At 27.7% G+C, this 14369-nt stretch overlaps 1 protein-coding gene across 3 annotated transcripts in view; it reads right to left on the bottom strand.

Annotated features, from left to right (window-relative positions):
* Positions 1-7847: 7847 nt before the first annotated feature.
* Positions 7848-14369, bottom strand: part of LOC142326683 (kelch-like protein 24) — a 32934-nt gene continuing 26412 nt past the window's right edge. For all 3 annotated transcript variants that reach the window (XM_075369301.1, XM_075369299.1, XM_075369302.1), the window contains 3 exons: positions 14042-14149; positions 11702-11862; positions 7848-8149 (listed from right to left, as the gene is read on the bottom strand). In XM_075369301.1, coding sequence (XP_075225416.1) covers positions 8117-8149; positions 11702-11862; positions 14042-14149 — 302 coding nt within the window. In that variant the 3' untranslated portion in view covers positions 7848-8116. The remainder of the gene's footprint in view (positions 8150-11701; positions 11863-14041; positions 14150-14369) is intronic.

Genomic DNA, 14369 nt, shown 5'->3' with positions numbered 1-14369 from the left:
TCTGCAAGAAGTAAACCTTTATTTATCATAATAAAGATACAGGCTGTTTTATATAAGGAATCTGAATATATTTTTTTTTAATATAATTATGAAAAAATTATAAATCATTTTCATATTATATATAGTTTTTCCAAAGGGTCTTTCACATTTAATTAGCAGTATTTTCAATTATGAAACCAATAGATTCTGTAACTGAATGTGTTGTTTACATCAAATTTAGAATGTTTGTAAGTATTAAATTGTAAAAGTGTGTTGAAATCTTGGGTTGTTAGATGCTAGTTGTAAAATTTGAAATTCCTCATTAATTTCTATACATATCCTATAAACTAAGACATGAGAGACAGAAATTGATGGCATTGTTGTGTTATGTTTGTAAATATTTCTTAATGCTACTTGAAATATTACTTTTGACAGACTGAATGCATGCATGTGCACACACACACACACACATGAATAAGAAACTTGAGAGAATGAGGAGTAAGGCAGATAGTATAGGACATATTGTTTTTGTGCTTTAGTGGATAATTGATTTTTGGCGGTTAAATTTTGTAGCATATGATGGTGATTTGCTGAGGGAATTAACTTTGTGTTTTTGCAAAGTAATGTCTGTATAGATAAAGAAAGGAAAATATAAACAATTTTAATATTTTTGTTGATAAAAAATGTTTTTGTTATGAGGTTTAAATGAATTAAATCTAAGTTGAACTTTGATTTTTCTATAATTTTATCAGAATTTATAATTTGAATTATTCTGTGGATAGTTTATTCCAATTTACTAAATTACAAGTCACAGACTTAGCACTGATAGGAAGGTCCAATATTCATGGATAAAAACTTGTGGTAGAGATGGAAAATAATGGGCTAGATGAATTAAATGCTTATTCTGTAAATGATTCTGGTGAATAGTTTTATTAGTTTTCAACTTAGAGAATGTACTGGCAAATGGTATGAGTATTATGCACATGACTTGGATCACTAAATTTATGCTAGGTCTGGTGGTAGACACTGAGAAATTGGCTGAAGGTGAAGTTTCAAACCATTTAACGTGTAGTATGAATTTCGGAACAATTATGATCTACCAATTAAAAATAAGAGTAGTGTATGAACTTACTATATTAGAATGGAGAGCTTTTAATCGGTCTTTAGATAATATTTCTATATTTTTTTATGCATTCACAACAGGCATTTGAAAAGTACTATAATGATGATAATTTAGATCATTTGTACAAAAATATGGTGTTACATTTAACAGAACCTACAGGAAGTGAGTGTTATGTATTCCAAGTTCTGGAATACAGCTTTAAAAATGAAGAATTTCTGATTTAAGCAGTCAGTTTTTTTTTCAAAGAGAAAAGTAATAAACTATTTAAACTTTGTAAGAAAACATGTTTTGCTGATAAGACATTTCCAAAATTATTTTAATCAAAAAAATATAAAAAACTACAAAACTTGCAAAGTAGTATAATGCTTGATTGATGTGATTGTAAATGTAAAAAATTCAACTGAGTTCTGGAAAGTGGTTAAGAGAGTCCTTTTAAAGTCATAATACTGAACTTAATATTTCTTTGGCCAATACTGGCCATATATATATATATATATATATATATATATATATATATATATATGATTTGGTCTTATGATGTTTATAAACTTTTCTCCCTTAATTGGGAACATTACTTAACTAATTTAATAAAAAAATGTCTACCAAAAGTGTATCAAATGCAGGGTTGATGGTAGTAATAAGACCATTATTCAAGAAAGGCAATTCAGAGGATCCCTTCAGTTATCTGTGATTTGTATTAAACACAGTAATCATTTATGCAGATATCTAGAGTTATAAGATATGTTGAGGGTTTTGGTAAACTTACAGAAGAGCAGTCCAGTTTTAGAACATAAAGAGGTTGTAAAGATAATATTTTTCTGATTAATTAATTTGAAAATTTATAACAAAAGTTTATTTGTATTCCGTATTTTCATAGATTTTTGTTGTGATTTTGATCATAATGAGCTTTGCTTTAAAAAGTGTGAAATAGGCTTAAGCGGTAAAATTTTGCAAGTTAAAAATAAAATCTTTATGGTGAGGCCAAAATTGTTGCAGGGAATGGTGAAACTTCATAAGGGGTAACCCCTTAAATAAAGGCGTACTTCAAGGAGACCATTTGAACACAACATTATTTTTTTTAAAAGTAATATTGTACTACATTTTTATGACAGTGATCATCATGGATTGAATATCAGTGAAGGATGGGTTGATGTCACTTATGCCAATATTATCATTTTTACTGACTCTGGTCTGATGTTCAAGCAAAACTTATTATTCTCCATGATTCTAGTAAAGATTTTGACATAGAACGGAATTCCAAAAAAAAAAAAAATATTATTTACAGTTCTGAAATGTAAGAACTTTAAAACATTATTATTATTACAATGACCTAGTGATTAAATTAATTAGTGAATACTTATACAGTAAAAACTCAATAATTTGCCAATGTCCAGGACTGGGTGGATGACAAATCAGAGAAAATTCCTGGAAAAATAATTAAAACACATTTTGAAGTACTGTTTTTATAATTTTAACTGACAACTAAAACATAATTTCTACATTTTTAAAAAAAATTTAATGATAATTTCTAAACAGAAATTACAAAAACTTAAGTTATACATATAAAACTTTTAGAAGACATTAATTCTTACCTACTTTAAAAAAAAAATACTACATACTGTAACTTTAAAATCATACAAACATATGTATTACTGTACCTTACTTTAAATCTTTCATAGAAATTTAAAAAATACTGTTCTTTAGTTTTGTATTAATTCTTTAAAAAATATGTGATTTTTTTTAAAACTATTTTTTACATCCCTTCATGATTGCTACGTTTTGCACTTGCCGCATTGTGATTAATTTCAAAATTTCTGCCTCCTTTTGCTGCACGTTTCATTCAATGCACTTTGTTAACGCTCTTTTTTTCTTTACAATGAATTGTTTGAAAATTTAATATTTCTTCATCGTTTTATTAGCTTCTTGATTGTTTACACTTCCTTTTTCATTCCCTTACCCTATTTTCACTCAAAATTTTGTATCCGAAATCCTTTCAGCCAGTCATTTAAATCATCCTGTTCTGTTTGAAAAACATCATTGAATATTCAAGAAATTTCTTCCAGTAGACGATTTTTTTCATCGGTGTTACTTTCATTGATTGCATGATGGCCAAATTTTGTTCTAACTTTGAAACATTCCACATGTTGGGAACACTGAAAATTGTGTGTTGATTGTCTATTTTTCAAAAATTCTTCTACATTCAAACAAAAGAAATATAATAACTTCAAATTTTCAATAACTCCCTGATCCATGGGCTGAATCAGAGAGGCTATATTTGCAGTAAGGAAGACACATTTTATACCTGCATCGGCTAATTCATTCAACGGATGTGCTTAGGCATAATCTGATATTAAAAGTGGTTTTTCTGTAAATTCTTGGATTTAAGGTATGATTTTACCTCGACAAACACATTATATAACCAGGTAGTGAAAATTTCTTGCCATCCATGCATGTTTTTGGGTGTAATATTTAACTGGAAATAAATTTTGATTGAAGTTTTTCAGATATCTTGGTTTCATAGCTTTTCCAATCACTGATAATGAAATTTTGTGATTTCCGCTTGCATTTGTTCAAACCAAAATTTTTAGTCTTTCTTTCCATATTTTATACCTTGGAGCTGAAGTTTCTGAATCAGACGCTAAATTCTTCATTGGTAAAGCTTTCCAGTTCAGATCTCTTTCATCACAGTTACACACTTATTCTCTACTTATCCTAAAGTTGAAATCTGAGAGATCAATTTTTCACAATAACCTTTTACACATTCACTATGAGCACTCATAATTTCTCCTTCAATAGACAGCTGCTGAAAACCATGATGCTGCTTAAAATTTCCTAGCCTCCCTACACTGGCATTAAATTCAGGATTTCTGTTCATTTTTGTGTTTATTTGTAATGCATTTGGATTAAAACTAGGCCATTGAGAGGAACGCCTAAATTATGATATGTATGAACAGTAAGTATGTAGCTTTATCGAAGTCTGTGTTTGCCAATGGATAAGTGTACAACTTATTACATTTACGTTGAAAATGTTGTCAAATAATGAACATGAATCCCCTTTCCTTATAAGAAAGCAGTCTCTTTCTTATAAGTTACGATACTACTGTTATTGGTGATGGTGGCTCCAGTGTTTTTACTCATCTTCAAAATTTAAATGTGTTTGGTAGCAAAACTAAATTTAAAAAAACATGAATGTATAAACCATGTAGGCAGATGTCTGGGTACAGCGCTGAGAAAATTAGTAAAAACCTGCCGCGCTCAAAAAGTAACAATAAGTGGTAAAACCTATGGGAACTTAAAAGAAAGCAATATTATTAAATTAACAAGATATTATAAAAATGCAATAAGCAAATATCGGTAAAAACTTTGAGTCAATGAAACAGGGAATACCTTACACCACTGCCTCTCCACTGACCAAGAACCAAAGCACACCAAATGCCCTGTAGGCAATGAGATTTGGTGTTTCTACCAGAGCCTTGGCTAATAGTGAAAAACCTTAAAGTTATAACGACAATATCCACACACCACTCAACACAATAGTTTCAACAAATGTTGCTCTAATATATCACTGATTATTTATCCTTCATTATTGGAATGGTGTACCCAATAATGTGTACCATTATTGGAATGGTGTACCCAATAATGTTTACCATTATTGGAATGGTGTACACACACAATGTCTATGAAAGTTTGCATAGTTGCATTTGGCACATTTGTGAAAAATTTTTAAATTATCCAAAAAATGGTTGAATCGGTGTTGCTGAAGCAGTCAATGACTTCAGTTTTGGAAATATTGTCACAATTAAATCAATTAAAAAGTCTGGTCTATCATCTGGTAGAAACAGTCGCTGTAGCTAGGAAGAGAGGTAGTAAACAGAAGCTGAGGATGAAACTGGTAAGATCTTCCGAGTATCAGAAAAGAGAATATTGAGGTTTAAAAATCTGAAGGAAGAAGAAAAGAAAAAAGAAGTAGAATATGTAACATATAAAACAAGAGAATTTAAAGATATTGCTAGGTCAATTCTATATTTTTCATTGTACACTTAAATGCTTGTTTTTCAAAAATTATGATTTATCGTGTTTCAAAATATCAAACTTTTTCGTTTAAAAGATAAATCCATGAATTGTTTTGCAAAATGTTCAGGAAAATGTGCTCTACAAACTGCAGTATTGATATTTAATTTCCTATTATAAAAGTTTAAAAATAAAATCTAGAATTTAGTACTGTGTGTACCAAGTTTTTATTTTTTATGCAATTCTTTTTTTTTAATGCAGATACTAGGAATTAAAAAAGCATGCTACAGTGTATACATTATCATCCCCTACATTAAAAAAAATCAAATCCTTTACTTCTACCAGATCTAATGATTAATGATATGATGTTCTGAAATTATAAATTATAACTGATTCTTCCAAACCTACCCCAAAAATAAGGGTGGTTGTTGAAATTTTGGATTTTTTTCTGGTGAATAATATGCTTATATAAGTTGAAATTATTTACCAAGGTTACAGATGTTTTGCATTGAAGGAAATTTTTTTTTACTTTGGATTGATTACTCCCTTAAACTACTTTACACTCCAAAAAGAAAAACTTTATGTATATAAAGATGTATAATCAATAAAAAATGTCAATATCTTGTAGCACTATACTTTATACTACTATGTATCATTATACTTTACTATGGTTGTATGAACTTTTGAAATTGACTAATGTCAATTTTTGGTTTATACAGCATAACAAAATCAAGAATTTATTATCCTTATAGAAGCTTATCAATCTAATCATAAATTTATATACTGTAATTTTGTTATATTTGTAGGAATAAAATACAGACACAACAATTTATATTGGAAAAGAGGGTAAAATTTGTTTGGAAGTACAGTATGATATGCTGAATTTGCAAATGCCTAAGCAGGCCAAGTTAAATTAATTTGTTCTTGAAGCTAATTTGTTCTTTAAACAACATTAAAATTAAATAAATCAAGTAACTTTATAGTCAATGTATCACTCAAAATAGTACAATTCTGAATAGTGTTCCACTTAGATGTAATCTTATGAAAAACTTATTCATAGATTGATAACATAACTAAATTATTGTTTCACATGAGCTTATACAGTCTTTCAATTAAATTAACCTAATGCTGAAAGTTTTTAATCTAAATAACAATACAGGCAGTGTTCATTGGAAATAATAAAGAACCTGAAAGGAAAATTTTATATCAAAAGTATGATATGAAGTATTTCAGGATAGTTTTTTTAATGTTAAGGAAATAAGTTCAGTTTTTCTATAAATAATGAAATTAAAACAGATTACAATTTTGAATATTCAATTTATTAAGAAGGAAAGTTTTATTTTTCAATAAATAAATTTGTGTAATTGTCAAAATGAGGGCTATTTCAAAATTCATTTCAAATTGACTGCTGTTGAAAATGAACCAGTGGTATGCAGACTAACTGCTAGCAGTAAATTATTTTGTACTATTTCCATCAGGAGTCAATTCTGTTGTGATGGTAGTAAAGCAACAGTTAATGAAATGCAGAAGCTGGTCATTGTCGTTTCTGTCAACTGTGTGGTGTAGCACTGCTGGGTTTCATCAACTATTAATAATAAACATTATTATTATAGTTGAATGAATGAATGGATATATACACTCAAGCACCTAAGTGAGTATTATTAAAACAAAAATTAATGGGTACAATGTTTGGGAATCGTAATTGTAATTTTTTTTTTTTAATAGAATTCAAGGAACCTGAGATCAGAATAATATATCAAACACTAAGAGGCTGCAGAGTTCAATTTAAACAAATGGTGCAGGATGGCTTCAATTGTGCAATCAAAGGGAAAGATTATCAGCTATACCCTGTAACCCAGAGTTGGTAATGAATGTTTGTAACTGTTTCTTTAAGATCTGATTGGCATAAAATTTAATGACAAGCTCATGAATTTGTTAATATAATTACCTACACAGGATTCTTTGATGAGAATTTGCAGAAACCTGAGAATGTAGTAAAGCCTTTTTAAACCAGCCAGCCAGGAGATTAATTTTGGAATAGTCCTTGTAATTAGAAAAACACTAACAATTACTGTGAAGTAGTAATGTAATATACTAATGCTGGCAGCACCCAACTCTAAATATAAAAAAAAATAATACATTTTTGAACTTCAATTTAAAAACATTTATTCATGGTAAATAAATTATTGTGTTAAAAAGAGTAATTTTTAAAAATTACACATTTAGAGCTAATGACATGGACAGTATATTAAAACTGATCTTTAATAATTTTTATAAATTTCTAATACTTTCAGCTGATAACTGATGTTTTAGTAATAACTTGGAATCGAACATTTTAAGTTATGCTTTTAACCAAATAATTTGTATTGACTAAGCCAACAATGTAAAAAGTTAAAACAGTTGATGTCTTTTACTTCCATTTAAAAAGATAAGAAAATAAAAAATTTAAATAAAACCAAATCAAGTTTAATTTTTTAAATAAAATATTCATTTTAATTTCTTTCTTAATAAAAAATAAATAATTATTGCCAGAATTAAACATTATTATATCATGAGTTGTTACTCATTAAAAATAATTTTTTTTATACAACTAAAAACCATATGCAATGATGAAAGATTTTACAATGAAATAAATCTAAATAAAAACAAAAGAACTTACCAAAATACAAATTTGTTTCTTAAAATATGTGTATCTTTTCTAAGGACGTTTTGTTAAATAAAATTACTATAAATATAATAAATAAAAACAATACATTATTTATAAATAATATCAAAATACAAATAATACAATATTAGGTTAGAAACTAATAACTAATATTAATAACATTAACAACAATAAAAATATATTTAAAAAAAAATCATAACAATAATAAACTAAAATGTAATTCTTCTCTTTATTGTTAGTGATTAAAAAATGTTAATGGTTAAGATTAATGAAGATGAAAATCACATATCTAGCATGAACTAAACAAGTGTCCATACCGACGATTGACTTTGGTTTTGTCAAGATTTCTCTCTGCATAATGATTTCTTGACCTATAAAAGAGTAAAAAAAATTTAGAATTCATATTAAAAAGAAACCGGTTTGTAAATAAATAGTCGCTAAAAAATTCTTAAATTTGACATATAATTAAACATTAAATTTTTATTCATAAAACTACCACAGGATGAAAGCAAAAGAAATTATGTATTATTTTACTTCATAACATTAACAATTTACATTAATATTTGACAACTATCCACAGTATAAAAATAAAAAAACATGCTGGAATAATCCTATGAATAACACAAACAAGTTTAAATCTCAGGCTGTATACTGAGGAAGCATCAAGACACAGAATGCTGTATAGAAAAGTTAGAAACAGAAAAATAATAAACAAAAAATTAAGTAATTTAAAATTGTGTGAAATAGTTAGAGGTTAAGGAATAAGGCAGAAAATGGACATCAAACAAACTGAGAAAATTCAAATGAGGTTTTTGTATACTGAGAACAGAGCGGATAGAACTATAACAGAAAAAATTACATAAAGAAAAGCAAATCTAAGATACACAATGAGACAATTTTTTGACTATGCATGAAATTCTATTATAATTAGATTTTGTTCAACTTGTTTGGACTATTTATAAAGTATGTATGACTGAAAATTTTCTCCATTTTATTTGAAAATATAATTCACCATACTGTAAATATGAATTATAAGTAACATATGTGAATGTAAAAAAGCCAGGGTCAGTTGTAGATATTTGGCCGCCCCTATTCAGTAAATAAAACAAGTCATAAATAATATGAAAATAACATTTTTATTTCATAACAAAAAAGGAAAAACATAGATAGAAAAAAATTATCATATTTTACAAGAAGTAAGTTTGGCAAGCTTTATTGTGCGCAAATTCAACTTCATATAATTGTCAAATTTGTTAAAGATTATTGTAAATAATTGTTTACAAATTTGTACAATAATTATTTACATTGTCGATTGTAAATAGTTTTTATTATTTTTAATTTTGAAAATGAATGTTCACTTGATGCTACAGAAACTGAACAGTTAAAATAATTCTTAATACTATAAATAAATTCAGAAATGTTCCCTGAAGATTATTTTTAAAGATTTATTGGAGCATGTTGTACGCTTGTAAATTAACTCTGCTCTTATATGTGCCCTTATTGACAAAATTTCATGATAAAATCATATTCATCAATATCAAATTCTTTTCTTTGTTCATTGTTAATTTTAGATGACGATCTTTGTATGTTTTGTTGGAACAATACTTTTTTAAAGTCTGTGTTAAATTTTTCAGATAATTTTAAGATTTGTTAATATTTTCATCTGGATATTGGAGAGAAACCCAAAAAATGTTCTCTGACTTCCACTTTCTCATTTTCTAAATAATCAAAATGTATAATAACAGATATCTGATTGACATGACTGACATCCAGCATGCTGTCTAAAATTGTAAAAAAATATTTGGCTTTATGGATTTAATTGCAGACAGTGACTAATATTTTGTTGTTCATTTCCATAACTTCTTGAATATCAGTAACATTTTGTGATTAAGTTGAAGGTTGGTTGGTAGTACCACTAAAGAATTTATTAGAAACCCTTTCTGTTTCTCTATTTTTTGTCTTTCTTGTCATTTTTTTTTTATATTGAGCTCCATGTAATCTTTTTGTTTTCCTATCTGCCATTTCGATTTCACTGTGAAGTTATCTAAAACAAGAAAATTAAATTATAAGAATGAAAACTTACACTTATCTTGGCACTCTTTGCTTCTTAACTGATTTTTTAAAATAATTTTTGCAAGAAACCTAAAAAAAAATCCTATCGCAATCGCATCCAAGCTTAGAGCTGCATATTTACATGGCAATATTCTAAGCTCAAATTCAGTAAGTACATTTAAAAAAACACTTGTGAATAAGGTAGAGGGCTTGCGCGCTGTGCCATACAAATTTTAAATATATTAAAATGGTTTTAAAATTTTTTGGTTGACAGTGAAATATAATTTGCCTTAATATAACAATAACAAATTCTTCAAAAACAAAATAGGTATGATGAAAATTACAAAAATTAAGAAATATAATTTAAGTTTTCAGTAATGCAGTTCAAAGGTACTTCATAATCATAGAATAAAAACAATAGATAGATAGATTTTGGCCACCTGTGACAGTGCATATCTTGCACACATGGTAGAATCAGCCCTGCGTAATATAAGAGTACGAATAAGAGTGAGTTTCATTTTAATCTGTTACCAGAAATAACATAATGCAAAAATTTTTTGGAATTAAATTTATTTTTATTTATTAGAGTAAGAACTGAGAAATTAAAAATTATTCAGTGTGGCTATGTACTTTTCCTTCATTAAATTATTTCATTTTAAAGTGTAAATGGATCACATTCACAGGAAGTAGACTGAATTGTTTCACTTGGTAATTTTGAGGCATTCAAACTCCTCTGATAAGTGCTTAATAGCTTGTTCCAGTCTTTCACTAAACGATCATAAAAAACTTTATGCAACTGTATGCACTCTGACATTTCTTATTACAAATCATCACTGTACCATAGTTTTCATGCGTTCAATGAATTTATTAGTTATGAGAGAGCTTGTTGAACCGTGGTACTGTATCAAATTTATTCAAACAAGCTGAAAAAGATATAAGACTCGGTAAGCATTCTGTGATATTGTTGAGTGTAAGAATCGTAGAAACCAAGTTTAGTCAATGTAATGGAAATCTTCAAAGTTTCTTGGGCCAAAGACAATACTACAGGTGATGAGCAGAGTTAGACAGTTTTTTCTTTATCATCTTTCTAATGTTATTCATCTCAAAAATATAATAACAAAAAAAGCTTTGAGCTTTTGTGGTAAATTATCATCTAAAAAAAAAAAATTATAGAAAACTTTCATTGTTTCAGGTTTAGTTACTTCAATATTTTTTATTTTACAATCTTTTTAAATAATCTATTTCAGCCTTAACAGATAAAGCAACATATTTTAATTTTTTACCATACATTCAATAACAAACAAGTTAAAAATCTGCAATCCTGGAAGGTTATAAAAGACATGATAAAATAACTGAATCCCAGATAGAGTAGAATTATGTTTTAAATAATGGGAAGAAGTGTTGGAAATGCTTTAGATGGAAGATTCTTGAACACACCTTGAGCATCAGATGTAACATAATTTCTCATAACTGAAGAAAGTTGCATTTAAACCAGATAAAAATGTGGGTTGCAAAAGAAAAAAAACTATTGCAAGACTATCCTTTAGAAGTGTAAAAGCAACACCTGAGCTACTGTAATTGGCAGAAACTTTATGAATAAATAATGACAGAGAGGATGGATAAAAGAAGCACATGTGGCAGCATTTCTGGAATAACACAAGACATGCAAAAGGAGGTATAATTTTTAAAAAACTTACAGTAAACAGTATACGACTGGGTATGTCAGAATTTAAAGCTATACAGATTATATAAATAATTTATAGCATTTTTTTGTTTCTTTAAAAGTGTTCTTATACAGTACTACTTTTGAAATAGAACTGAAGCAGATTTCAACAAATATACATGTCTGAAGTTGTTGTAATTTTACTTACTTGTAAAGGAACACAACTTAGCCACGATCTTGATGTAGGCATTTCACCAGTAATCTTCCAACTATCAGTTTCTGGTTCATAACATTCAATAGTGTCATGGTACCTATCCCACCCTTCTTCACCTCCTAGTACATATATTTTACCTTCCATAACAGCAATACCTGTAAAAATTAAGCAAACATTCAGCTATAGAAGGCTACTGCACACTTAAAAGCAATCTATAAATTTTTTTACAGTGAGTAAAGTGACTAGATATGCTGTGATGATACAATGGACAATTAAGTGAAGGTTTTAAAATAAAAACATAGTGACTTTTCTTTATTTTTAACCCTTTTGGGACTGGCATCATGCTTATGCAACTGCAGTAAACTGTCCGCACAGGCTACGGTCGTGTACTTGCTTTAGAACTTTATCAATTGAGTACAATCGTCATTTTAACGTGACTAATATAATTCTATAACTGACAAGTGCTGCCCTTTAGGCTTTAAAATGAACTAACTACTATGTGCACTATCGATAGGTTGCAGCTAACAGTTGGAAACAGAGTGAAATCATGTTACCAGCATTCTAAAACTAGGTTCTGTAAGTTTTGTTGAACACAGTTAAAATATACACGGCCAATTTGTCACATTCATGTTCAAGATTTATTTCTTCTCATTAAAGTTCTAATAATGCGTGAAATTACTTAACATATACTGAATGAAACAAACAGATATTATACCCAAGTCTCTGAACAAACTGATCTTGCTTATTCAAATTTACAACGATGGAAACCAACCGATGTAGATGAACTGCATACATTTTTGAATTTAATTATCCTTATGCTAAGAAATAAGAAAAATTCTGTAGAGTACTGGTCAACAGAGACATTCTCCAATATTTTCCAAAAAGATGGCTAGAGACAAATATTTGAACATTCTTAGTATGCTTCATTTTGCCAATAATAAAGATCACCCATCCGGCTTCCACCTTTTCAAAATATAGTAATTGACAAGAGTCCTTAGTTTTGTTCAAAGGAAGACTTAATTTAGTTTATGTTAATAATAAAAATTGTGTTTTAAAATTTGTTTACAAAAATAAAAATATATAGTTTTAAATGTTAAATGAATTAAACTAATATTCATTCCTAATGATTGTAAAGTGATAAATCATACAGAGAATGACTTCATAAAGATGAGTAACTTTAATAAAATAACCTAGTCCAAGCATGAACTAAGATTTACAGTATATCAGTCCTGAAAACGTTAACCATTATTCTAAATTTATAGATATCTGTGTATTTAATTACTGTAGTACGATGTTTAAACTATGGGAAAATTATTTTAATATAACCAGGGAGGGAGGTATTATAGCTCTTTTTAAAAGACTTGCCACTACTTAAATAATGAAATAAATTACCTAAATTTGTTGAGGGTATCCAAAACCATATTTTACCATATTTATTAACTTTTCTTAGGAACATTTCATCTTAGTAATGAAAATTGGAACAGCATCAAAAGGTGTTTTTAAAAAAAAAAATACACATTCTTCCGTTGTTTAAATGAATTAAAAAAAAAAAAAAAATAGTTAAATTTTGTAAAATAATATATTTTTTTATAAGTTTTTTGTTTAGAAAATTATTCCAGCTCAAACCTAAGTGTTTTCTTTTCTTATCTTGTGTTTTTTTATATGAACACATTAAAAAATGTGTTCATATAAAATAATTGTAACATTTTTAACTGCATATGTTTTGATTCATCAAAACATTCCTACCATCAATACCTACCTACTTTTCTATTTACTTAATCTATTGTCTTTTGTAGCAGAGTAACTGCACCACAAGGTCAATCTGTAGGGTCAATTTGTGTCTCAGTGACTAAGATTAATCAACTTGGCGCAACAATTAAGAAGAACCTGGTAAAGCCTAAAGTTTTCATGCAATACAAGATTTCCATAATGTATTCCATGCTCAGGCTTTGAGCTTATGTGGTGAATTAATTATCTAAAAATAAAATTACAGATTACTTTTAGATATTCTTTTCATTATATTTTTACAATTTTTTTTTTGTTTTCAAAATAAAGTAACATATTTTTATTTTTTGTACCATACATTCAATACATAACTACATTTAATAACAAATACATACAAAATCTGTGATTCAGAGATGTTAAAAGTCTTTCATCAATACTAAATTTAAAATAAATACTAAAAATTCATTCATTTAACTACAAAAATGTTCAAATAAGAATATTTTGTTAAGAGACTTTATCATCAATTAATTCAGTTTAATAATAAACAGCTGTACAAAGTTTGTCTTAACCATGCATGAATTTTTAATGTAATATTCTAATACTTCTTACCAGGTCGATACCTCCTCTCACACATAGGTGCTTTAAATTCCCAAGTATCAGACTGCACATTGTAGCACTCAACCCTGTTAGTGTTCTCAGTAGACGCATGCCACCCACCTATAATCAATAATTAATTCAACAAATTTATTATTATTAATTAATAATAAAATACACAATAAACATCTACTATGAGAGAAAAAATTGTTTAAGATACTAATAAACCATAAAAATATTAAAGTTGTAAGAACATAAACTGAAAACTTTTTATTCAACATTTGTGAGTGAGCTCATGAGGACAATCAAATTATGACACAGATTAATAAACTAAGGACCATAA

This window comes from Lycorma delicatula, chromosome 6, assembly GCF_047948215.1.
Source record: "Lycorma delicatula isolate Av1 chromosome 6, ASM4794821v1, whole genome shotgun sequence".
Lineage (NCBI taxonomy): Eukaryota > Metazoa > Arthropoda > Insecta > Hemiptera > Fulgoridae > Lycorma > Lycorma delicatula.
The sequence above is the reverse complement of the archived record's forward strand: the minus strand, read 5'-3'. Positions and strand labels throughout refer to the sequence as shown.